The 27,480-nt window shown below is 36.0% G+C and overlaps 1 protein-coding gene across 2 annotated transcripts in view; it reads right to left on the bottom strand.

Moving 5' to 3' along the window:
- The window catches only part of LOC132114826 (mediator of RNA polymerase II transcription subunit 27), a 71,782-nt gene that overhangs the window by 43,184 nt on the left and 1,118 nt on the right, over positions 1–27,480 (bottom strand). For both annotated transcript variants that reach the window (XR_009425367.1, XM_059523178.1), the window contains exon 3: positions 1,562–1,692. Coding sequence is in view for 1 of the 2 variants with exons in the window: in XM_059523178.1 (XP_059379161.1) it covers positions 1,562–1,692 (131 nt within the window). In the remaining variant the exon portion in view is untranslated. The remainder of the gene's footprint in view (positions 1–1,561; positions 1,693–27,480) is intronic.

The following is a 27,480-nucleotide window of genomic DNA, read 5'->3' as shown; positions in this document are numbered from 1 at the left end:
TTCAGTCGCCAAAAATCTGACTTGTGACAATCAACTTACTTTACTGTTAATGCTTTTTGAGAGGATGAATAAAAACAAATTCACTGAAATCAACCTGGAGAGCAAAACAAAAAACAAAAAAACGGAAAAAATGGCAAATCCAGCAGTTCTGACACACGGGGAAGCTTTTCATGTACTGACACTATGGAAACTGCTGGGGATTTTCTGAAATACCAATTGTTTCCATTTGTTTTTGAGGCCTTTCCAAATATTTCCTTCTGAATTATGTGTTCGAAATTACTCTCTAATTCACTTCAGTTACTTTTCCCTATATAGTGGGAATATAAATAACTCCACACAGTGGACTTTGCTGGGACAGAAGTGAATGAAAACAAAGTACCTTTGAAAGACAATTCAGTCCAGTTAGTTGCCATCTTGTTAACGCCCCTGGGCTGCTATTTCCAGTCAAGTACAACTCGTACCTAAATTACTGCTCAAGAATTTGGTAAGATTGTAATTTATTTTAAGAAATAATACAATAATTCAGACAGGATGCATTAAATTGTTCAATAGTGTCAGTAAAGACATTTACAACATTCCCCAAAAATTTACTAAAAGAATCCTGAAGTTCAATCAATTAATCAAGAAAAGATCAAACATTTGGCCTTGAGCTTAATTATAAAATATTAACTAATAAAAATGACTAACTTCTAAACACATCCTTGATTGATTTGGAAGTCTTTAGAAACCTGGAAAACTTGGCAAAATAACACTGATGCATTTAGACTGCTTGCACACAATAAATCTGGGTTCACAAAAAAGGTAAATATAAAGTGAATCAAATTTCTGACGTTCCATAGTGTTTAGACAACACTATATAGGAAACAGAGAGTGATTTCGGACACAGCAGTAAATATAGGACATTAAACATCGCAAAGGACTCTTTCTTCTCCCTGTCAGCACATTGTGCTATCAGTACCTAAACAGGCACCAGAGCAAAGGAGAGCACTACAACTTGAAATAAATGAACAATCACTTTGAAGGACCTTGGAAAGAAAATAAACAGAATCAGATTACACTGACCACCTGGGCTCCGCTCTCGTCTCTTGTGTCAGTCCCTTCATACTTATTTTGTGTTCATTCTCCATCCGTCTTTCATCTTCCATTCAGTGTCCATGGTCTCTTCTCCTCTCAGTTTACCGAATCTCACTCTCAATGCTTTACTATTAAAGCGGATGGTCTAAGACCCCAGTGACACCACAGAAGACAATGAGCTATTCTACTCTGTCACTGTAATCAGATGAACCAATAGAGAGGAAGAGAGTCACCTCTGACCTGCTGCTGATGGCTCTCTGGACAAGCAGATGCTGGGGACTTCAGTTTTCACGAGTGTGGGCCTTGTGGTGTGCTTTTTAAATCCTACATCTATGTACATGAGAATCAAGTCCATATGCACATTTACTGGACAAAGTTTACAACAACTAAACTTGTTTGACATGTAAAAGAGCCTATTGGGAGGCATTATAAACTTTCACATCTCCGGTTATGATAAACTGTTAAAAAATGATGACCTCATACTCACTGTGTTGGAAGGGATAGAGTGCTGGGCTGAAGTTTGGGTCTTCTTTTGGCAGATGTTCCCATCTGATTGGCTGAGCGTTTGAGTGACTGTTGGTTTAGAAGACTGGAGGCCAGACCTGCATGGTACTGTAACTACAGAAAGAAAAACAGATATTCATGTACTAGGGCTGTAAAATTAACATATGCTCCTGATCATGATTATTCAATTCCATTTATTTGGTCTTTATTTGGAATACACAATAACATTTAATATATTTACAATAAAAGTGAACAATTTATAACAATTCATGTTATATTTTAAAGTTTACAATTTGAATACATTTAAAAAAAAAATCAATTTATTTTATAATGGCAAAGCTGATTTTTATTTTATTTTATTTTTTTAACTCCAGTCTTTAGTGTTTCACATGATCCTTCAGAAATCATTCTTATACACTGATTTGGTGCTCAAGAAAAAAAGTCTCAATGTTAAAAACTGTTAATATTTTGCATAATATTTTTGTGAAAACCATGATATACCCCCCCCCCCCCCCCCCCAAGATTCTTTAAGGAATAAACAAGTTTTTACATTTAAAAAATATATATTTTAAAATCTTCCCAGTCTACTGACATTTTTTACGACATCCACTTCAAACATTACAATGCACATGATAACTTTCATTAACTCTACAATATGTAGACCCACTGCAAAAGCAAAAGTTCAAAGACCAAATTCTAAAGATGGCTGTGCACTTGAAAAGAAAAAAATAAACATTTACTATTGCATAATGACACAGATTAATTTTATTCTTTGGAATGTTATTATTCTTATTTGATAAAAAATAATATAGAAAGTAGGGCTGGGCGATATACAAAAAAAAATGATATCTCGATATTGTCAAAATTTTTACGATATTCAATATATATCTCGATATGTTTGCATTTGCATTTAAATAATAAAAAATAAAACATGATTTTCTTTTGCCCATTAAAAAAAAAAAACTATTTAGATTAAACAGCTAATTTAAGCAGTTAAAAAATCTAGACCAAGATATCACTTACTGCTTTTTATTAAATGAATACATGTAGGCCTATATGTAACTGAAGCAGTGCAAATTAAGTTACATAACCATTACAGAAAGTGCATTCTTTTTAGTGCATGCAATTCACAATTTAAACTATGCAACTGGGATAAGTATTTTATTTAAAAAATTTTAACAAGTTTTTAAGCTAAGAACACAAGTCTGTCAACTGTCTGTGGTTTTAAGAGAAGCTCTGTGGCATGAAACTATGGTCCTACTGACACTAAAAACCCTCTTAGATGGGGAGCTAGTTGCTGAAGCACATAGCTATTTCTTATATATAAATATATATAAATGAATACCAAAGACTTTTGCATTCTCTCTGTCTATATTATGGAAACTGGTAAACATAGTGAAATTCCCCAAATAGTAATTCCAAAAGACCATAGTCTATGTTTCTCTATTCAAACATCAGCGGTCAAGTAAGTGCATTTATTTTGCGATCACAAATGCAAACAATACAGTTGAGATCTCACGACAGAACACAGACCGGCTGAACGACGCTTTCATTAGATCGCTCAATTACAGCTTGTTAGTGTTTTCAGATTATCGACGGCGGCTCTTCCGCAATGAGGAGTGAGCACGTGCGCATGGTTGCCAGATTGCTTAAAATAAGCAAACACCGGGCAGAAAATGTATCCTTGTAACAGTGGAGCTCTGATTGGGAGATTTAAACTCTTGTTATCTGGCAACCGCTATCATTACAGCTCTCGTAGTAGAGGGGCGTAGAGCAGTCAGCAGTTACAGGTTCCTTTTTTGGACATTCGGCGCGTTCTTTTGGGAAAGTATGCTTGAATTTGAAATATTCGATATTCCCGATATATTCAAATTGTACATCGTCGTCAAAATTATTCCGATGTTATCGCTAATATTCGATATATCGCCCAGCCCTAATAGAAAGTAGCCCCTAAAATATAAAATACATGGGCTTCATTCATGAAACATTCGTAAATATATAGTAATTTGCACATAAAACCGACCTCCCCGAAAACTTTTCTCTGGATTCACAAACGCTTTGTAAACGTCTGATTTGTTAGTTAAACATGTGTATGTTAATGACTTTCAATCATTGGTAAATAGGGCGCTTTTGCGCGTTCATTCACAATTTGCATAATCCCCGCCTATAAAGTACAGCTACGTAAATTGCGTGACCAGGAACACAGTGGAATATTCTGCTCAACTTCCACAGGTTTGGCTCCAGTATATTGCATAAATGCGAAAACAACTAATAGGCCATATGACTAACGATAAATATTCAATAACACGTGTCCACCAAACAGTTTTTAGCCAGCTGAAAAAATGACCAGCTGGTGGCGATTTAGAATGCTTTAGTGGCACAGCGTTTTTCCAGCTGAGAGGCTTTAGTTGCTATGATTTGAAATATCCACGGCGACAATGTATTACTATATTATCTCATTTTAAAGAATTTTACTAAATATAAAAAAAAAAAAAAAACAGTAACCACTGATATTGAATTCTTCATTGTTGTAGTACAAGCAGGATACGGCTGGGTAAATAGTGATAGTGACGAGCGATATGTTTAACAGTTATCAACTCAAAACGATAAATAAATAAAATTAAAAAAGAGGGCAAGGGCAAATGAACTTGTAATTATTATGGCAGTGCATCAAAATTCTGTGTCATCAGTTTGTTTCAGTTTTATGCACCATTTACACATAGGAGGGAGCAGATGTACATTTCTTTCGTACCAACGAGCATTTTGAAAATACGAACATTTTCATGAATTTGAAAAAACAGATCAGAACAGCTTTAACAATTTAGACAAAAATTAGTTCTGCTCATGTTTCAAGAATGAGGCCCAATGTGTGTGTGTGTGTGTGTGTGTGTGTGTGTAAAAAAAAAAAAAAAATCACCTTGAATACTTCCCGTTTCAGTAAAAAATATATTAACACTTAACAGACAACTGTAATTGTCAAGCTGTACAATAATATCTAACTTCTGCATCTATTCAGATTTTTATGGCCAGTGGGTGTTATTTGAGTCTCACGGCGACTGTATTCAAGCCCTGAATTCAAAAACTCAAAACATGAGTGTCCAGAGAATCTTCTGCAGCTTTACAAAGAACAGCTAAAATATAAAACAAAAATCATCACAGCATAATTGGGCTTTTATGAATTGTTTACCCAAAGCACAGTTCCAATCATGTCAACAATCTGTTCTTCTGAGAGAAAGCACAGTTGCTTGCATACTGTACTCCATCACGTTTTCCTTGTGTTCCTCCTCAACTGCCCACCTCCCTCCCCCTCGCCTCCCGTCTTACTATGTTGAACATAACACGGCACGTGTAATATCTTTGGCTTTGAAGTTGCAGTATAGCAGAAGTCTGTCAATAGCTCTTCTGCTCATGTGATGAAACCATGTGAAAGGTGTCCGCTACCCAGAATGCACAGGTGTAGCACTCCACCACTCAAGACCGGACATATTTTAATGGCTGTGACAGAACTCTGGATATGATATCACAGACATAATTTTTCAGAACCGATCCGATACCGATCCAATCCGATACCAGCGCTGTTTTTTTTTTAAAACAATGTAGAATTTCTGTACTTTTCTGTGTTGACCTGATCATCACTCGTTTGTGTGTTAAACACAATCTACTACATATAACCAATTCATTTGAATGAAAAATAACAATGACAAAATATATAATCATAATATTTGACAAAAATACTATTATAAACTAGGTTAGTGGATAATTCAGCAGCTAAAGATAATCTACATTCTATAATTCACAATAATTTTATAATATTTTGCTAAATATTTTATTTACAAATAAATGTGAATAAGTCTAAAATCTGGTAAAATGTAACACATTGCTCATTGTATTGTTTTGACTGTGGTAACCAAACGCAACACACAGTTAGAATGCTGAATGGAGGATGACAGGCATGAAAAAGTTTTGGTGATTTATAATGTTTTTGTGCCTTCATGGGGCTCAACATTAACACAATAGTATACGCACAATATCGGATTTGGATCGGTCTTGTTTGACTGATACCCAATCCACAGATAATGCCAGTATCGAAGCAGATACAGATCCCGAGTATCGGATTGATGCATCCCTAGTTCAATGGACTTCTTAGACTTACGATATTTTTGAGAAATACAGCCTAGGAGAACTTCAATGCTAGCTAACTACCAAAAGGATTACTTGATTGCAAATCAGCTACTTTTAATAACGAGTAGCTTACTGCTTGACAAACAACACCTTCAAAGTATCTCCTCCAACACCACTGCTCTGGGCAGTCAGCTTGCTGGGAAATCTCAAGGAAATCAATAGTCCATGAGCAACATCCTGCATGCGAGGCTGATCATAACAAGCGGTGACAAAAACGATCTCGTCGGGCTTCAGAATTCATCTGCATGCACCCCCACACAAACCGTGCTTGCATAGGCCCGTGCTTGCATAGGCCCGTGCCTCATTAATTGCTATTAAAATATTCCTCCTATTGAGCTAATTAGCCATGTTCCGAGGCAGAGGAGCAATGTTCGCTGAGTGAGAAGCAGACGGCGCAGCACTCCCCCTGTTTAATTTGGCTGACCAAAGCAGCTGTGTTAACGGGGTATTATTTTAATTAACTGAATCTCCTTTTCGTAGCTAATGAGCCAACTTGGTAAGGGCCAGATCTTGTACGAGTGTAGCGTGTATGGTGGGAAGCTGGTCTCCAACTGTATTAAAAGCCCTTGCTAATAAATAAAAACCCTACATAAGGTAAGAATAAAACAACATGCAAAGAAGATGCTGTCAAGATGGCTCAGGTGCCTTTGAATGTCAAGTGGCTTGAGAGATTTGGTGCATTAAAAACATCCACATCAATCACCACTGGTTTAAATACTGGCAACTGGTAATTCTGTAGTTTGTATAGTGTTTCACAAAAACAAAAAGATTAGAGATTATTACAATATTAGAGATTGATAATTCAGAATGTTCTTTTGACAATATGACTGGGTGATATACTGAATGTTTAAGACATATTTGTGTTAAGATTGCTGGAACAATTATGTTCAATTCGCATGCCTTTGGTGTGAGAGATTCGGGTTCGAATCCACTGTGAGACACATAACCCCTAGTTGCTCCAGAGGCGTGTGACCTCTGACATATATAGCAATTGTAAGTCGCTTTGGATAAAAGTGTCAGCTAAATGAATAAATGTAAATAAAATACTAAGTAAGTACTAAGACGATACTTTTATTCAGCAAGGAAGCATTAAATTGATCAAGTTACAGTAATATAATACACGGCGTTAGAAAATATTTTAATTTCAAATAAATGCTGTTTCTTTTAAACTTTCTATTCCCAGAACACAGAAATAAAACTATTAAAGTTTCCACAAAATATTAAGCAGCAAAAACAGTTACTAACCAATACTAATAAGAACCGTCAATAATTAAGCATCAATAATAACTGATAAACATTGGTAAGCAATAAGCATATGAAATTTCTTCCAATAAAATCTAAACTAAACTATTCTAATATTACTTATAATTTTTTTTATTAAAATGACACCAAATGACAATTCGAAATTCTGAAATAAACACTCATTTAATAAATACCTGGTAGATTAAATAGTCTCATCCTATAAATTTTTCTTGTTGAATATCCTGTCTTGCTCAGAAATATACCACAAGTAAAATGGGTTGCAAAAATAATGCATGTTATCTGTAAATAAATACATTAATATCAAAATATGCAATTAATATTGTCAAAAGGCTGAATAACATTGAGACAGTAGATCGATGTGAATGCCACAAATTAATCGTTCAAAGCGGCAATTAATCGTTCAAAATCCACTTATTTTGCGTGCTTAAGATGCGTTTTTTTCTGTCTACACATTATCTTAAAGGTTTTCCTTCATTTGTTTAAGTATAACATTAAAATACCATTCATATTTTAACTTTTTTTATAATTTAAAGAAACCAATCCGATGTATAGTTGACATTTGAGGCTTAATACTATAGAAAAGCACTAAAAGTTTTTCAGTTAGATCATTTTCAGCTTGTTTATTCTCATATGAAATATGGCATAGAGTTGCATTAAACAATGGTATAAACATCAATGTAAATTGTGATAATCTTAATTAATAAACGCAACTACAATTTCAAGGGAATAATCGACAATTATGATTTTTGTCAATCATGCAGCCCTATGAGATATTGAAAAAGAGATCAAAACTTTGCTGTCCAGTCCTAAAGGGCCTATATATTTCTGTCAATTAGAGGGACCCAAAGCAACATCTACAAGCTGAAGCCTTGTTCCCAAAGAAAGAGGGACAGTGAAAAAACACTGAGGCAAAGGACAAAAGACGTGGAGGACAGTGGAGAATGAGTACAAGGAGAGAGAAAGACTCAGAATGCTGTCAGGCAGCTGAGTGTTTCATCTCATCGGGGCAGTTGAAGATTAAAGCGCGGGGTCAGAATCTGATTTGTGAGAGGGATGCACAGGACAAGCTCACACAATCAATGTCACAGTCAAATGGAACAAAACAAGACAGCCTCTTTCACTAGAAGCAAACGCAATCACAGAAGCACAGAAAAACCATTGCATTGTGCTAAACCACATTATCAAGCTATAATTCATACATATGTGTGTATATATATATATATATATATATATATATATATATATATACATATACATATATATATGTGCTTTCACACAGGATGCGTTTGCAGTTCGCTACTCGGTATGTAAACGATCGCTGCACTGCTGCAGATGCAACGCTCCTGGAACGCAACTGGAATCCGTTAACATGGGTGCGTAAAAAAATATGCAACGCATACACTAAAAAACGCTGGGTTGTTTTTTCAACCCAAATGCTGGGTTGAGGCCGCTGGATAGGATTTTGGGATGTTTTAACCCAAGTTTGGGTTGAAAATTGTTCTCCGTTTTAACCCAGCGGGGCTGGGTTGAGAACGTGGACGTGAAGGAGAGCACGCACGTCATGTCAAGATCGTACGTCTCCAGTGCGAGCAGCCGCCATTTTCTCAGCGTGAAAGAAGCGAGAAGCGAGTGAAAGACTATGGTAAGTAAATATTCAAAATGTTAAGTTATCATTTATTGTCTACCCGGTTGTATGAAAGGCGGAAGGTTTTATGAAAGGTGGAAACAAAGAAGCTTAAGTTATATTACAAAAAAAAAAAACTGATGCGGTTTTCGCCTCAGACACGGAGGTCTTAACGGCATCATTTAACGTTACTGAACGGAAGAGGTAGTTTTAATATAACGTCAGTGAATGTATTTGTCATATTTACATAAGATTTTACATTATCTGTACTTTTTGAGATGTTAATAGACGGTTATGGTCACGGTTACACTCATGTTAATGTTTTTCGTGGTTAAACTGAATGTATGTTTGTCTCCTAAAGGAAACGGCATTGTGTAGTAAAGACTAGCATAATTATTTTGAGGCTGTTGAAGTGGTAACAGTTAAAAGTATGTTTTACATGTAATATTTCAGACTTGTCCAGCTCGTTTCTTCATTGTGTCAGCGCTGTGCGCCGAGAGTTAAAGACACAGAAGCTGTTTGTGTGAGAGTCTCAGACTGTGAGGAGGAGGATGTGTTCTTCTGAAGAGAGGGACAGACGGCTTTAAGGAGAGTAAACTTCAGAATAACAACGTTATATTTATTTTTACTAAGACTAAAATAATTTCATTAAAACCATTGATGTCTGTGTTTTTCATTGCAGAACTCAAACCAACTTTGGAGTTGTCTTGTCTGATTTGGAGAGTCATCATTCTTGGTCTTCCCTCTTAACCCTTTAAGGTACGCACTATGAAAAAAGCAAAGGAAATTTTTTTTATTTGCGTTTATTATTCAATTATGATAATAACAACAATCAGTATTTTTTTTTTAAATGAGACCCTACAAGTATTTTAGATACAGTCCTCTACCAAACGGTTGAGATGTCTGTTCATAATAAAAGAACAACATTCAAAACAAGTCATATTAAGTGCAAGTTCTTGGCCAATAAAAAATCTGATGACTGCTATTTATGGCTCCAAACACATTAAGTGTGTGTTTGTGTTTGTGTGTGTGTGCGTGCGTACGTGCGTGCGTGCGTGTGTGCGTGCGTGTGTGTGTGCTGGTGCAAAACTTCACACAAGATTTGATTCGATTTTTTTTTTTTTTTTTAATGTCAGTGGGAGAAAAATAAAGCCTCCACTGTGCAGTAAGGGCTGAACAATGTGGTAAAAACATATTTAGTATTTTGAGGGATATTGCAATTGAGATGTGATTCACGATTACTGTAGGAATTAGGGCTACCCCGACTAAAGATTAAAGAATGGTAGCTAGATAAAGCCAATAGTCACCTAGCTGACACACATTTATGATACTCATTTAACTATATACAGTGTAACATAACACAGGTCTCATTGTTCAAAACATGGAATAAATAACTATCGTCACTGAAACAAATAGTGGTGGACTTATTGATACAATGGATAATGTTCCATTACACAGTTACATAGACGATATAAAACAAATACAACAAATATTTTTGTCATGCAACAGCACAGGGGTGCAACAGCACTTATTTTGCCTTTGGTCATTCATTTGTGATGGTATGCTGCAAAGCATTCCTTCTTTGCATTCATGCACAGGAATACATGACATTTCTGGCACTTCCATCTCGAAACTCACTTTGGACAGAGGTTGCATCGCCCCCGCTTGTTTGAGTGAAGTGGCAAATGTCCGAAATTAACATACTGTACATCTGGTTGTGGGTGGGAGGGTCTTGGGGTATTGTACTTTTTCTTTGACCACATCTGTGGTGGAGAGGATGAAGGTCGGACAACTTTGGATGCTGGCTTGTTGATGTGAGCCATAGTGTGTGCGACTGCCAGACGGAACTTTTTGAGAGGCAGCAGTGTTTCTTTCAGGAAGCTGCAGTCCTGCTTGTAGACAAGCCAGGCATTTGAGATGCAGAGGTCAGGGATGTATCCAAACAGCGGAAGGTACCATCGTCTGGATTTCGCCGGGGTCTTGTACATGTGTACCAGCATGTCATACAGATCAATGCCTCCCATATGCTGATTGTAGGCAGGGATGAGTGAAGGGCACATGACGGCGACCTTTGCTTTGGCCTCTTTGCTCCACCGTTTGACAGAGGAAAGAGGTGTGATCCCACTGGCACTGCTAAGAAGGCTCACACATTTATTATCGAACCATTTCACTGCGAGCAGCCCTTCAGCAGACATGAAGTCAAAAGCTCCATGTCCTTCCTTCATCAGCTCTTTGACCGTCTTTAAGGTTGCTCCACCCATGCGGTTTGGTCGGACAGTGCCAATGCACCTGATGCCCAGGTTCTCTTGCAGGTTCTGGACCAAGTCGAAACTGGTGAGGAAGTTGTCACAGAAGACGAATGAAAGTCTTGGCAGTGTGATGGTTTTGCAGAGTGTTGTCACGAGTTTGGTCCCTAGAAGCAGTGCCTCCTCCTGCTCAGTTAGGGCAACGTTGAAGAATGTGGATGCCCCCTGATAAAGCAAAAGGTCATGAATGATGCCAGCTGAGTTGGCCCGGCAGAACAATTTAAAGCCCCACTTGTCTGGCTTGTTGGCAATATACTGGCGGAGAGAGCCAGCCCTTGTGCCTTTATACACCACCATGACCTCATCCACACTGTGCTGGTAAGTGGATGAGATCAGAAGACACTGCTGACGAAGCATGTCAAAAAGGGGGCGGATTTTGTAGAACCGGTTTGGACTGCCATCGCACTGCTGATTGTCATTAAAATGAAGGTGCCGACGTAACAGCTTGAATCTTCTCTTTGGCATAATATCGGCTATCACACCGAACCGTGACTCAATGCACCAGTAGTCATCGATGGCTGGGAAACTGAAATCACCCATGAAGAGAAGCATTGCCAGGAGCTCTGCTACTAAATTTATTTCAAAATGGCAATCCATATACAGCTATGATCAGCTGTTCCTTCATCTTGACTGAGCTTTCAACTTTGTTATGGGAAAGGATGAAGCTGAATGTTTAGTTCTTGTCACATGACCTGCGGTGCGCTTGCGGCATTCAGAAAAGTTGAGATGTTTTTAACTCGATGCAGTGTGGATGCGCCTGGAAAAAACGGGCGCATCTCACCGCGAGCGCATCGCGACCGCGTCGCTTCTATTATGAGCGCGCATACCGCGCGCCTACATTGGAAATAACGAACTTTAGCACGCAAAAGACGCGATAAGTGAACGGCCCGTAAGAACTGCGGTCTTTTACAGTACTTCAAAATGCCGTGGAGAATCATAGAAAGTGACCGAATTCAAGAACATGGTTGCGGCATCTCTCAAGCAACGAATAAACACCGCTAACTTGGAGAATGAAAAACTCCTCTTCTCGCGTCTGCCCTAGACCCTCGGCACAAACATCTCAGGTTCCTCGACGAAAACATGAGAAGTAAGAAAAAAAATAACTTTTTGAACATTATCAGAACATTTTCCTTAATGCGATTTGTGCGGATGCAGTCGCCGTCACCAACGATGAAGAGATTGCGGCAATGCCCACTCGTCGGAAAAGGCTGAGCCAGTTCTTCAGCGATGATTACATAGAGTCTAGCCGAGACGAGTGGGAACAGTTCTTGCTGGAGCCATGTATTCCACCAGATGAGGATCCCATTCAGTGGTGAAACGAAAAAACGAAGCGCTTCACAAAACTTATTCGCTTAGCACACCGTTATTTGTGAGTCCCGCCAATGTCTGTGCCGTCAGAGCGCGTTTTCTCCGCGGCCGGCCTTATTGTTAACAGACTAAGGAGCCGACTTTCCCCCGATCATGTTTACATGCCCGTATTTCTTAACAAGAACATGTAAAACAATAGAAAAAAAGCAAAAAAGATTTGCTGACACTTTCAAAGTTAAGTGTAGGCTACGTTCTACAAAAGCCTAATTGCTGCAGGCTGCTTTACGTTTCTTCTTTGTTCACATTTTTTTTGTTGCTTTTAATCTACTTTTGTTTGTTTGCACGCATTGTTAAAGGTTTTCAGCTACAAAACACGATGTGTGATGTTCAAGCTTATTGTGTGTAAGCTTGTTCAAAATGACGGAAACAATAAATGTTGCTGAAAAATAACGTCTGTCTCATTAAACTTAATTTAAATAAACAAATATTCGAATATTCGTTTTTTGTGAGCTCAAATATTCGAATGTGATATTTGCGGAAAACGCCCATCCCTAATGTGAATGTCATGTCTGTTTTAATGTTTCAGTAAAGAAGCTTTCTGAAAGCAGTATATTTATTCAAACAATATTATGTGCCCTCATACTAGTGCTGCCATTATAGCATTCTGGAGCGCTGTGGTGGACCGAGACATTAAACAACCTCACAAAGTGTTGAAACTTTAACACAGATTATTTACCTATCCTTACGGATGTGAATACACCTCTACCTGAAAATGGATAGTTTAATTAAATGTTTTATTTTTTCAAATGTGTTTCTCTTTCTAGGCCACTGACGAAGAACAGGCGGTAACTGGATGAATGCTGGTCAAATAAGAGACCGTCCTTTCCCCTAAACTGATGCAGCAGTGGTTTTAAAGGAGGACGCTGCCCTGGAAGATGTAGAAGATGTAACATCCTATGCTTATGGGGCTTCTTCATGACTACATCAATTATGCTGAAGAGATCATGAAAATTGACCGTGATGCTTGATCTGTATTCATGGACTATGAAACAAACTGTAAGTGTATAATTTGTAAAAACAATGTTAAATGCTTTTTCTGGGTTGTTTAGTAGAAGAGTTTACACTCTGTCATTCATACACATGCTCACATTGTTTCACACACACACACACACACACACACACACACACACACACACACACACACGTCTGTTAAATGTTATAATATCAGAGTTAATGTTGTGATTTATTTGTGTACTGTCATGCCAGAATAGTTGGTAAAGAACTTAACTAATTGTAAATTTATTGTATAGTGTTTTCGTATATTTTTATACAATATATACACAATTGAACAAAGTCCAATTTGATCTTAAGTTATATTCAACGAATATTCAATGCTTTATGAACTGTAGCTGTTAATGCCATCCTTTTCTGCATTTCTTCTTACATGTTACTTTTTGACTTTACTCTTGTTTTTAATAAATATTTTCCTTTTGATAATTATTATTTGTGTGTAAAAGTGAAAAAAGTGTTAAAATGAACATTATTTGTAGGTTTAATGCCTAGCTCAATTTGGGTTCATTTTAACGTAGCATGCATTGTTTCCCACATCCTTACACTCAATTGGTGGCGGCACTCTGAGAGTTAATTTTCTGCCAGCAGGAGGCGCTAAGCGGGAATGGTAGGTTTCCACGGTAACGGCTGCAAAGTGGCACTGAACTCACAAACGCTGCCTCATCAAGCATTACATGCGAAATTAATTTGAACATTTTCTAAATATAGTAGTTTTCCTTCTGAAATACAGTGATAAAAAACACCCACTCTGGTTTTTGAAACCCTGCAATGTAGTCATTTTAAACCATAAAAAAAAGCAACCCAGCAGGTTGGGTTAAAATAACCCAGCGTTGGTTTCGTCCTTTTTTGACCCAGTGCTGGGTTGCCAAAATAACCTAAATTGGGTTGTTTTCAACCCAGCAGTTTTTAGAGTGTACACACTGCAGACGGAGTATGTGTGAAACAGACGTAAGGTTGTTTGCACCTTGTGCAATGTGGAATTAGTTTACAGCTCTTTCAAGCACTTTGTGATGCATTTTGGAAACAGGAGATGAGCCCCTTTTCTAAGCACCATCTAGCTTGATAAACCCCTTCTCAAAAGACTTACTGTTTGTCAATTTTATTTGGGTAACACGCATATTCTGAATGCCTTCATCAGAATTCGAATGAGTCATTTTAATCTAGATTAATCTAGATTAATTTCAAAATCACAGTGAGATCAATCTAGATTAAAAAAATGTATCTATGCCCACCACCACCATACACCCACACACACACACACACACTAATGTATATAGTTATTCACAACATATACTAGATTGTGAATTATGATGCATGATATAAGTATATGCATCAATAAAGTGTAAATATAATCTTATCCTTTTTCTTATGCAGGATGTCCTGGAACATTTAAAAACAGTTAATTTTTAAGGCCTTTTAAATACTTTTTCTTTTTTTCTCAGAGGACAGTGCATCATCCATCACCATCTTCCAGATTTTTGCAATGCTCAGACTGCGGTTATCTCATTCCCAATGCTTCTGCATTTAATACTATAAGCAGATCTAGGGGACTAGTATTTATGCAAGGGAATGTCCCGGCATTATTCCATGTACAATATATGTACAACTAATTGCAAACTCCCATCAAATCCAATATCTATTCAAAGAAGCTTTGCTGAGGAGGGAACAGTAAAACCACCAACGAATATTAAGTACAAGTTGAAACAACTCTCTTTGATCATTCTCAGCTTGTAACTCTGCACCAAAAAAATTACGAAATCACTGTTTGTTTGAGTGCATCTTTATCTAAAAATCCCCCAAAACCTTTACACAGCCTTGAGGGGAAAATCGGCTCAATTTGTTCAACTCAGTTTGCTCACATTTTACTGTCACCAACAATATTTACTTTATAATCAGATTTCTAAAAGCTATGACCAGTTGCAAAGCCAAAAATTGTGTTATTTCGAAACATTTAGCGGGATATCAGATAACATTGCTCATGGGAATCTGTCCCTTGAAGAACTGTAGTTTCAACGATAACATTTTTTTTGTTAAATGCCAGATTAGATCTTCAGAGAGTGCAATTAAATATACATTTAAATCACTGCAAACTCAGTGTGGAAAACAGCTCTGATAGAATCAATTACCAATGCATAGCAGCAGCTAAATATGTTATATACAGGCTGTTACATCCATATGCATAATCTATGGTCTTATTGTAAATGTTTAGTCAGAAGAGATAATTAAGATATTAATCCCCATGCAATGAGAGATAGAAAACAGACACCTCAAGACTGGGAAGGTGGAAGAGGGAAAGAGAGATTGACGGGCAAAGAGAGGAAGAGACAGCAATGCTGCAGTCAGGGGTTAATTAATTTTTAAATATCAGGCAGGGATCAGAAGGTCTAGGGTATTTTCTATGCCTGGTTCGCATAAATCAGGGTTATGAGTAACCCAAATGAGATCAGACATATTGCATGCAGGAAACCCATTTGGATTTAAAGAAGTTTCTACAGGCAGTGATTGAATAACGAAAGAGAGGCATGTGATATCAAAACAGTTTTTAAAGGAACAGTTCACCCAAACATAAAATTATGTCTGCTGTATTGCCGTTTTTTTTAATGAGACTACCATAAAAAAGTAGTTCAGATGACTTCTGAAGTCAATCGACAGCTCAGTGTAAGGAAAAGACCAAACTTCTGTTGATCTGTTATTCAAAGCTTCATTTCTGTCCAGCGTCAGTTCTATTTCTCTCCAGAAGTTATAATCAATAAAAAAGCCATTGTACAGGGTATGTGTACTATTCTGGTGATGAAATTTGCGTCATCGCACTATACACGGACCTTAGCATATGTGTAAAAACTTTCTCCTTTATATTATGTAAAAAGCAGAAGGCATTTATAACGCATCAGATTACTCATTTTGGGCGAATTATCCAAGCACCAAGCAATTACAAGAAAATAGTTAAAACCAGACAGACTTATAAAATATATAAATAAATACATATAAATACATAAATAATATTAGACACTAAACATGTGCTGATGCATAAACATTTTTCCAATTCACATTAAAGCCCTGTTTACAACAGTGCATTTTTGTTTTAAAACAGTCTTTTAAAATGAAAATTATCCTCGTCTAGACTGGCGTTTTCACTGCGTTTCAGAAACGTTCTCCGCACACACTAAACAATGAAAAAGCAGGTCATGTGACTATTCATACAAGTACAACAATGTGCATGATGTCATTGTTTACATGGTTTATCAAGGATATGCAGAGCGAATGTGGCCTGCCACGCCATTGATTTCAAAAGTCTCCGTTTTTTGTTTTTTTTGGATTAACCCTAAAACACAACCCCGGAGTATTCAAATTAAACAGTGATAGCAATTAGGTTAAACCCTACAAAGAAGTTCCGTAATGATCTAGGTTCATCCAATTTTACCAATCAATCAAAAACTTTACAAACAGATATCGTCCCCACGGCCTTCTAAACAAACAATTTAAATGAACATTCATATATGAATAGCAAACACTGGGGAAAAAAATATATATCAAAGGTTCTCGCTTGTCCCTTGCTCTTTTAATGAGGAATTAGCAGGCCGAGGCGAGCGGAGACCACTGTTCTTTTAACTTTACACTCCCTTGTCTTGGAACTAATAAGGAATCCAAGCTTGCTAAAGTTACCACATCAAACATTTTTCTCAGAGCAGCGCATTTTCAAAAGGTCGTTGCTTTTTTTCGGCCCCTTTTAGTTGTTTCTTGTTCTTTTTCAACCTTTTTCGTCCCTTTGCGGCACACTGATCTTTAAGACTGACCAGGCTATTAGTCCTCCCTGGCACAGCAATTGGCAAACACATGCTCCATCATTAACTGCAGGGCTGAAACATGTTGTGATGGCAAGTCCGCTGCTCTCTGATCTTATTGTGGACCCTGGGTTTGAGGCCTGCCATTTGTTTCTTCTGACAGCTTCGTTCAAGACATCATTAAAGCGTCTGAAAGGTTTCAGGACATTGTACGATGTGAAAGGCCACGAGCCTCTGCAACATCCACAGCAATCTTTTGATTAGTTTGAGGGCAAAAAAAAAAAAATAGGTTGTAGGATCTGTGATTCTATATAAATATCCATAACATAAACTCTGACACAAGGGGATTGACTTATGATATAGCTGTTAAGACTCCCAGCCTAGTGGCAACTCAACTAAAATCAAGACCATCTTAAACTCTGAATTCATAAAAGGTGCATTTTCAGTCAAAAGATCTTTAGTGTATTAATAATTACAGAATCTACTTTAATATAATTTTTCTAAAAAATATAGTTTTTTACTCCACTGTAGCTCTCAAAAAATGGTATCTTTGGATGCATTATTTCAGATTTGATGCACCAAAGATTGTTGAATTTCACATGATCAAATTCGACACAAAGCACTAAATTCTGCAATAAGTGTAATATGGGTTGGTTCATCCAAAAATGAAAATTCTGCCATCATTTACTCACCCTGATGGTGTAACAATCTTTCTTTCTTATGGGGAAACCAAAAGTTGTTTTTAAGAATGTTTCATTGAACACAACATTGGATTCCATTGTCTTTTATTGTATTAACAAAAAACTAAGAAACATTGTTCAAAACACTGCGTTTTAAAATCACAACAAAAACAAAAATAAAAACAAAATAAAAATATATAACAAAAATAAAACATGCAGGTTTGGAACAACATGAAGGTGAGTAAATGACTTATGATAATTTTCAATTCTGTCTGAACGATATTAACTTTTTAAATGAAGGTGCATTTATGTATTTATTTTTGCACTGTTAAAAAAAAAGTAATAAAAGCTTTACATTAACATCAAGAAATAGAGATATTGTTTAGAATATCTAGTTTTACTTAAAAAAACAAAACAAAAAAAAACACAATTTTCTTTTTTGGCTGAAGTATACCTTTAAATAGGTAAATAAAGGTGTATTTAATTATTAAATTTTTTATTTGCTGTTCAAATAATAATAAGAAATTATTAAAAAAATACATAAATTAGTGATGAAAAACATAAAATTTTACTGGTATTGACATTTTATTACTGAAAAGTTAGTATCATGACAGCCCTAGTGGATATAATGTAAAAGAAATTATATAAAAAATAAAATACATCTGCACTGTTCCCGTTGCTCATCAATAGTGTCAGCGCTGTCTAAACTGGCTCAACTCTATACGATTTGAATTCCCTCCATGTTTTAGAATGTAGTCAAATGTGGAATTTCTTTGAGATTAGATCCAATCTGTTTGAACGAAGCGATTGCCTTTGTAAAGGTTCACTGTCAAGATAATAGAGATTTTTCTTTAATATTACAAGCTTAGCAATTTCACACAAGTGGGGCTAATTTCTGCTTCTTAATCTGTTGATCTCATTAGTTGTCCGGTTGTGCAAGCTGAAGAAGAATATCAGAGCATCGATGGCAAAGTGACCTTGTGAAAGTCAATGAAGACTGTGCCTCATTTTACTCCCAGAGTTTCCTTCAATCCCAGACATATGCACCCATGATGCATGCTCGCATGTTATACGAAAGACAATTAAAGGGAAACATGTTTTCGGCCCTTGGTTACTAGCGGTCACTCACCATCGCTCATTGCCTGATTGTTTGGCTCCAGAAATCTCAAGGTCTCCTCTTTCCTGAGGCTTTGGCTTAAGTAAATGGGATGTACATTTGGATATTGTTACTTTTAATCTAATAAAAAGTGTAAAAATAATCATATTTCCCTACTCACTTCAACTTGATTCCAATGATTTATTTTGAATTTTATAATACTTTTTACAGTATATAGAGAGATATTTTTCAATGCCAGACCACTCACATAAAACACAAATCCACACAAAATAATTTCAATAAATAGATAAAATAGACCTAAATAAACATTAACCAACATACCGATTACATCTAAAAACTAGTCGAATGGTATCATTGGTACTTTTATACACCATTATAAACACATTATATTATATGTGAGGTGAATATGATAACTGTAACAAGTTATATTACATTAATTACATAAAAAATATACTAAAAATACTCCTCATTGTCAAATCAAATTTACAAATTCAAAGCTGAAAATAATGATGTTGATGTTTATAATACCTTTATATTATAGAAAATATTTATATAGAAGTTCAAACTGTCATCATTTACTCTTTCTGGCGCTATTATAAAACTGCCCAGGCTGTTCTTTTCCAAAAACCAAAAGACACTGGCATATACTTGTACATAAAACTAATTATTAAAATAAATAAAACCATAAAAATAGTCCACATGATTCCATATACCATTCAATATCAAGTTGAATGGACAATCTTTACGCTCCTTTTTGTCTTTAACATTATAATATGGGAATTGAACATCATTAGGGTGAGTAAATAACCAAAATGTCTTTTTTGTGTGTCTAATGTTTCTTTATTCTATTCTACGAAGAAAGATTTTTGTTTTACTTTCACTGTACCCAAGATTTAACCCCTGAGACACAAAAACAAACTCAAACAGAGATTAAAATCATGAAATATTTCTTAAAAAAAAAAAAGTCTGCAATGACACATTATTCATGTGCTCCTGGTCTGCTGGCACTAGAGGAGCTCGAGTATAGATGACAGAATAATAGCTTGATGTCTTAACTGAATTGATACAGGGATAAGCAGGTGCTTAAATGTCTCTCTATGCAGCCAGACATCTCTGGTGTACTGACAGCGCACAACCCGGTGTTAAATACAGTTAAACAGTCATTAAATCATCGTTTTCATGATAGGCTTCCAACTGACGAAGAGAATTCAAAATCATGCAGTCGAGAAGATCCTAGGATAAACACAAACTTGAGACATTTGTCCAAACCTGAATGAGTTTCTTTCTTCTGTTGAACACAAAAATATATATATTTTTAAAAATTAGTATGCGAACAGTTGATAGGCATCATTGACTTTAATAATAAGAGAAAATACTATGGAAGTCAACGGTGCCAATCTACTGTTGGGATACTAACATTTTTAAAAAATATATTATTTTACGTTCAACAGAAGAAAGAAACTCATACAGGTTTGGAAGAAGTGGAAGGTGAGTAAATGATGACAGAATTTTCATTCTGGAAGTGAACTAATCCTTTAATATTTTCTAATGTACAATGCTTCACACTTCACACAAAAAAAAGGTCTCAGGAAGAGGAGAGCCTTGAGATTCCTGAGACAAAACACACCAGGACATAATGAGGGTGAGTGACAGCTAGTAGCCAAAGGCAAAACATGTTTCCCTTTAATTAACTGTTGATCTATTCACTCTCAAATCCAACTGGACCAACTTTAACAGACTGCAGTACTTGAATAGATTACATACTCACTTAAAATGCAATTAGCAATATTATAAGATGGTATTTTTTATCAAAAAGGTGCAACTGTATAAATATGCCAGGATGAATGATCATACTGAATAATAAAACTCCATCTAATCCTAAATACCAACTGATAATTTATGCAGGCTGATGTGCCACTAATCTAAAAAACCGACTCAAATGAGACAATGGACAAAAACAGCCTTACTGAAAGCACGAAGTGCATTAATCCTGGGGTAGTTTGCATGGCGAAAACGTTCGCATCGATCAGGTTTACATTGGGGTGGGAGTGGTGCTGTCCGGGCAGACAGCGAGGAAGCATCAATACTTCTGCAGAGAGTCTTGGTTTGGCCTCATGCCCATGTTTGCCCGCACACAGTCCAGCCCAGACACCTAATCCTGCTGTACCGAAAACAGAGGAAGCTCACAGAGCGACCTGAACCTGATGCAGTCCCGGCTCACTCTGATGAGACCAGGAGAACACAGACACTTAGATCAAGTTTTCAACCTGGAAAAAGTGCAGAAAAGTTTTGACCTTAAAAGTCAATATGAAACCAGATTTGACCCAGTTTAATTTCTTAAAGTCCTTTCATAATTCATGATGTAACACTGATTCTGTTATTTTCCTGTTTATTACCATGAGGTTATTTTGAAACAACCTATACTGTATAAAGCGATATATAAATAAAGGTGAATAGACTTCTTGGTTGCATTACACAATTCATCAGTGAACTTTAATCTAAATTATATATACATGTTTATATATTATATAATATATATTATTATATATTGTTGTTTAACAGAAAGGGAAGCACAACCACTTACCTGGAAAAAAAGGAATGAATAAGTGTCAATAAAAGCACCTTTGGGCAAGAAGAGACGGGGAATATTTCAAAACAATTTAATTCCTGTATGACCAAAAAAAAAAAAAAAAAATTTCTTCATTATTATTATTTTCAAAATGAAAAAAAAAAAAAAAAAAAAAACTGCCAGTGATGTTTCAAGAACTTTTCTGTGCAATAGCTGACCTGTGTACAACTACTATTAAGCACAAAGTGTGGAGAGAGCAACTAATGAGTAGCTGCTATTGATTGACCAAAAAACCTGCCACACATTCACCAATTCATGCAGGAAACCTAAACAGGTGATCTGGTACTGCAAAACACTCTTCACCCTTTACCTCCAATATTGAGAATCAAACTATAGCTTCGTGCCATGTTTCCAAAAAAACAAAGAGTTTGTTTTCTATTCAAATTCCAGGTCTATCATAATGCTACCTGCATCACCTAAGGGCAAAGCATCAAAGAACTCAAGAACAGAGCGCAGGAATCCTGTGAAATTGCATTTACAGTAAGAACAGCAAATCTTGTTCAATAACACTTAGGACAGAAGACCTACTCAAGATCAAAAGAAGTCAAAGCACTCAGCCGTAATGGATATTGAGCAAATGTTGGTTCTGCTGTGAGAACACCCACATCTATTGAATCTCAAGTGTGTACTCTTCTGGCAAGACTTTGTGCGCGTTCTACTGAGAGGATTCGCATGAGGACCTTGATCCACAGAGAACATAATTTTACAGTTTTTTCAGGAACAAAAGAAGATTTACTAGGTAAGAAGTAACACAACTCGGTTTTCTGTCAAATTAAGCAGACAGAAATGGCAAGCTTTTTTACATTTGGAACTTCTCACATTGCTTTAAGCAAATCACAGATACGAGCTATAATGTGTCTTATTGATGCGCTGCGATTAGACCATCAAACTGTAACCCTATATTATTAAAGTATTATTAGACGCAATATATTCAAGATGATATTCAATTCCATCACAGCTGAGTCTGACAATTATGATGATGTAAAAGCCTTGTATTCATGTTCGTCTGGAATTCATGAATGGAAGCAACTTTTTCAAACTAAAGGAAGACAAAACAAATGCAATTTTCTCAAGTACTAAGACAAAAAAAGAGAAGGCTCTTACAATCATCTGCAATATTTGCCCACTGGTTATTTATCCTGAAAACATTTAATTATTTAATTAAAACATTAGTTATCATTCATTGTGGTTGCCAGGTTTCCAGAGTTAAAAAATCCCCCAATTAGAGCCATCCAGTGAATAAATTACATTTTTAAATATATTTAAATAGAAAACAGTTATCTTAAATTGTAATAATATTTCATAATATTGCGGTCTTTACTGTATTTTTAATCAAATAAATGTAGTCTTGGCGAGCATTAGAGGCTTTTCTTTTAAAAACATTAAAAAAGTAAAAAAACACTAAACTTTTTAACAATAGTGTAATTGCATTTTTGTCCACAACCCACCATGTAATAATTGCTGTCCAAAAGTCAATCAAAAAAATTTCTCAGTAACAATGTTGCAGTTGAACTGAGCATGCTAAAAAAAAAGACATCTTCCATAAAATGATATAGTGCCCAGTATTTTACTTTATTTTCCCAAACTGGCAACCATGCACATACACGCTTTAAATTTTTTAATTCTTTTGCATAAACCAATGAAATGAATACCCTGAAGAGAATTCACACTATAAACCTGACACATATCAAATGTAAAACACAGTTCTTCAACCATTTGATTGACCACTATAAACAAAAGACTTCTGTCTACCAATCTCCTCACTAGTGTTGTCACGGTACCAAAATTTCAGTATTCGGTACCGATACCAGTGAAAATCCACGGTTCTCAGTACCAATTTCGGTACCAAAGCAAAACACAAAAATATTCTAAAAAAAATAAATAAAAAAACTTTTTATCACTAAAAATAAAACCAATAACATTCTTTATACTTATTTACATTTGTTTCAAGTTTTGTTTGAAAAACAGTAAACAAGTTTCACCCAAATTTAATTTGTCTTTTAATGAAATGTAAACAAATTTTTTTTGATAAATGGGATTTGCTATTAAAATGTAAACATGGAAGAAATAGTGTGATTTATTTCTTTAAAAAATAAAGTTGTATTAATTTTTTCAACAGAAGTAGCAGTATCACATACATTCTACTAAATAATAGTAATATTTCTAGCACAATGCCTTTATGCAAAAATGAACTTTTATTTTGACGGGCTACTTTTATTTTGACACTAGTTTTACTCAGATGAAAAGGTAAAATGCTTGTGAAGTGACTCAGAACAGTTCTGGTGATGTAGTTTGTGTATTTATGTCCTCATTGAGATGGCAGATGCTGAAATTACTGCAAGCGTCACGCGCTTCAGTCAATGTAGTAAACAAACCATTCATTCATTCATTCACACAGAGACGCGCAGAACATGCAGGATTCATATTTCAACCAACTTTTGCGGCTTAACATTTACAGATACTGGTCTATAAGGAGATTTGATTTGATTAATTTATGCTAACTTTGACAAATTCCGTGACTGTCCATATTAAAATGTAAGTTTCATAATCAAGACTGGATTTTGAGATTCCGTCTGCGTTTTCTGCTTCGTGGAAATCGTAGCGCTGTATGTGTCAAGAACCGGGTTGAGCGGGTACTTGGTACCACCGGTACTTAAAGAAACCTGGTACCATCACATTTTCATTTTTTTAGTACCTACTTGGTACCGAAGTACCGGGTCTTTTGACAACACTACTCCTCACCAATTAAAATTTCTGACACTTTCCATTAATTTTCTCAAACTTTTATGATTAGTAGGGATGTAGCAATGTACCCTGAGCCAGTTGATAATTGTTACAAATATGTGAGAATTCAAATTGGCTGAGATGTTAAATGAATCGTGACACAGTTGGGGGTTTATATGTATGAGGGCAACTGACTGTCTTCAGAAAAGTTTAGATGCTATTTTCTTTTACATCTACCTCCATATAAAGCATATTAAAAATAGTGTTAAAGTATAAACTCAGGGCTGCTTTGTTTACAAAAGTAACCAGGTAAATGCTGTATTGCTGCTGTTCCATAAGCGCCACCTACTGTAGTATAGTTTCGAATTCAAAATTATAAAAATTTTGAAATGATACAATCTAATTCAGATTTAAAACTGCTCATACTGGATATATGCCGCACTTATGTTTGGATTTGGATTAAAATAAAGAGGTTGCCTCTAACTTTAAATGGAAAGAGCACAGGCAAAGCCTTGGTTTGTTTATATGAAGAGATTTCTTTTATTTGAATTATTTAATTATTTGATTTGGGCTTTGTTTTAAAATTTGAGTTTAGTTTTTTAGTTTAGCATTTGACACGTTTCAATTTCACAAAGAAATGTGCAGCATTTTGTCCAAGCAATAATATATGACATCTTTTCATTTAGAATTTGTCTTAAATCTTTTGTAAAACAAAAACACCTGTGAGAAAATCGTATTGTGAAATCAGTATTGTGAATCGAAACACATCGTAAGTTGGGTGAATTCTTACATCCCTAATGATGACTTTTCATACTGTTCAGAAGTTTGCAGTCAGAAATTAATATTTTGGTTCAGCAAGGCTGCATTAAATTGATCAAGAACGACAGTAAAGACATTTATATTGTTATAATATGTTTATATTTCTAATAAATGTTCTTGTAAACTCTCCAGTTATCAAAAGGCAAAAATATTACACAACACAAATGTTTGCAATATTGCTAGTAATAAGAAGAAGTTTCTTGAGTAGCAAATCAGCATTTTAGAATGATCAAGAATCATGAGACACTGAAGACTGGAGTAATGATGCTGAAAATTTAGCTTTACCATCTTAGGAATAAACTACATTTTCAAATAAATTAAAATAAAAAACGGTTATTTAAAATTGTAATATTATCTCACAAATATCAAATAAATGCACCCTTGGTGAGCATAAGCAGAGACAATTTATAAGAGACATGCTACTTCGTCAATCCTCAATACAACTATATAAGGAAAACCCGTAACGACAAAGATGGCGGTTGTATGCACATGTCCCGCCCCTCATGCTGGAAAGCCAATCATCTGCTTTCAACAGTTAAGCCGGGAAACATTTAAGCCTATCGTCTGGTTCCACTGATGCATGCGCACAGTTGAGGTTTTGCGACAGCGGAGACAATTTGGCGACAGTGAGTTGTGTGCAAGATTAGATGGAATCCACATAGAAGTGGGTGATAACAACGCGAAGGCACCGGACTACCAGTTAAAGCATTTTATATCGACCACAAATATGTTACCGTACATTCTAAGTAAAAGACACCGGCATTCTGGATAGAGACGTAAATGAAGTTGGTGTCGTGAACCCTTGCACATGCATAGTAAAAGTATAACCTGTGGGGAAAAAGGCGTTTTAAACCTTATTTTGGGGCAAAGTCATCAAACTTTTTCAGCGATTTTTATCATATTTTACTGCTGTTTCTATTAGAGTTGTTCCGATTCCGATACTAGTATCGAAAATATCTCCGATACCACAACAAATTCTGGCATCGGCATCGGCGAGTACATGAACCCATATACCGATCCGATACCATTTTCAAGACCTAGTTATGAACGCTAGCTTTGCCTAACCGCTGCACGGTTCTTCTTCGCTGATCAGAATGCATTGCAAACACAGGACGTTGTGCTGTAATGCCACAAGCAACCCCTGTGTAGAGCAGCGAAGAAGAAATGAAAACGCGTTAGCAGCACTGATCTATATATGACTGGATCGCTCATCGCGTTCTAAACTGCCAACAGACAGTGAAGCCGCTTCTATATTATAGATCAGTGGTTAGCAGTATGTCCGCTGTTTAGCAGTATTTCAGACTGGACCAACCAGACAGTAAAACGGCGACTAGGGACCAAGACGGTGCTGAAAATTTTAAAATGTGATGATACCAGCGTCTCCGGTAGTAAGTTTGAGTATATTCGTTACCCGCAGCTGCGTTCAGTCGCTTCCGTGTTAGTCTAAGCGCAGGGCTCCAGACTGTAGCCGAATATATATACTAGTGTCTGTGAATATTAAACTGCAAAATACTATTTAAATATTACTCCTGCAAAGTCTACATCTCTGTGGGAGACGGGCGCAGATGCACGGGAGCTCGCTGTTTTGTGGCCTCTGCCGTGTGTCACTATATGAGGACATGAACGCATAAACTGTCACTTCATGAGAATTTAACGTTTCATTTGAGAAAACTGTCATATCATAAACACAGACACTCAAAGATCTTCATGGCGAGTAAATTGACAATATATTAAGCTACTGTTGTAGCCTACAGTAGATTTAGGTACGTCTCTATGTAGTAATAATAGGTCTCTATTAATAATAATAATTATGCCTAGACGGTTGCTTGTTTTTTTACTTGTTTTGATGTAAAGAGATTATCTGATTAATATAGAATTTTTTATATTCCTAGACTTATTTCTTGCAGTTTTTTATACACTAATATAGTAAAACTAAAATACTAAAATACCTTTTTTAGTTTGCGGTGTTAGATTTTTGGCTGCATTTGAAGTTCTTTTTCGCTTAAGAAATTAAATAATATTACTGTCAAATTCATGTCAGATAATAAAAATACTGTAATAAATACAGTAGTTAACCATGTATTTGTTCATGTTTTATCAAGGGATAAGTCTGGAGCACACCATAAAATAATTCTAGAAATTTACACAGGGCTAGTAGTATATACAGCTGTATATACAGATACACACCCAGGTATCGGATCAGTACTCGGTATCGGCCGATACTCTGAGCCCAGGTATCGGAATCGGTATCGGGAAGAGAAAAAGGGTATCGGAACATCTCTAGTTTCTATACATGCAGTTTTTATGCTCGGTGACCAGTGAAAGTGCAGTTCTGACTCTCTGCCCATTCATATAGATAGGAGCCTGGTCTTGTTAGTCTGGAATAGCTGCCTGGAG

Source organism: Carassius carassius, chromosome 34 (genome assembly GCF_963082965.1).
Source record: "Carassius carassius chromosome 34, fCarCar2.1, whole genome shotgun sequence".
Taxonomy (NCBI): Eukaryota; Metazoa; Chordata; class Actinopteri; order Cypriniformes; family Cyprinidae; genus Carassius; species Carassius carassius.
This window is presented reverse-complemented; position numbering and strand designations above follow the sequence as displayed.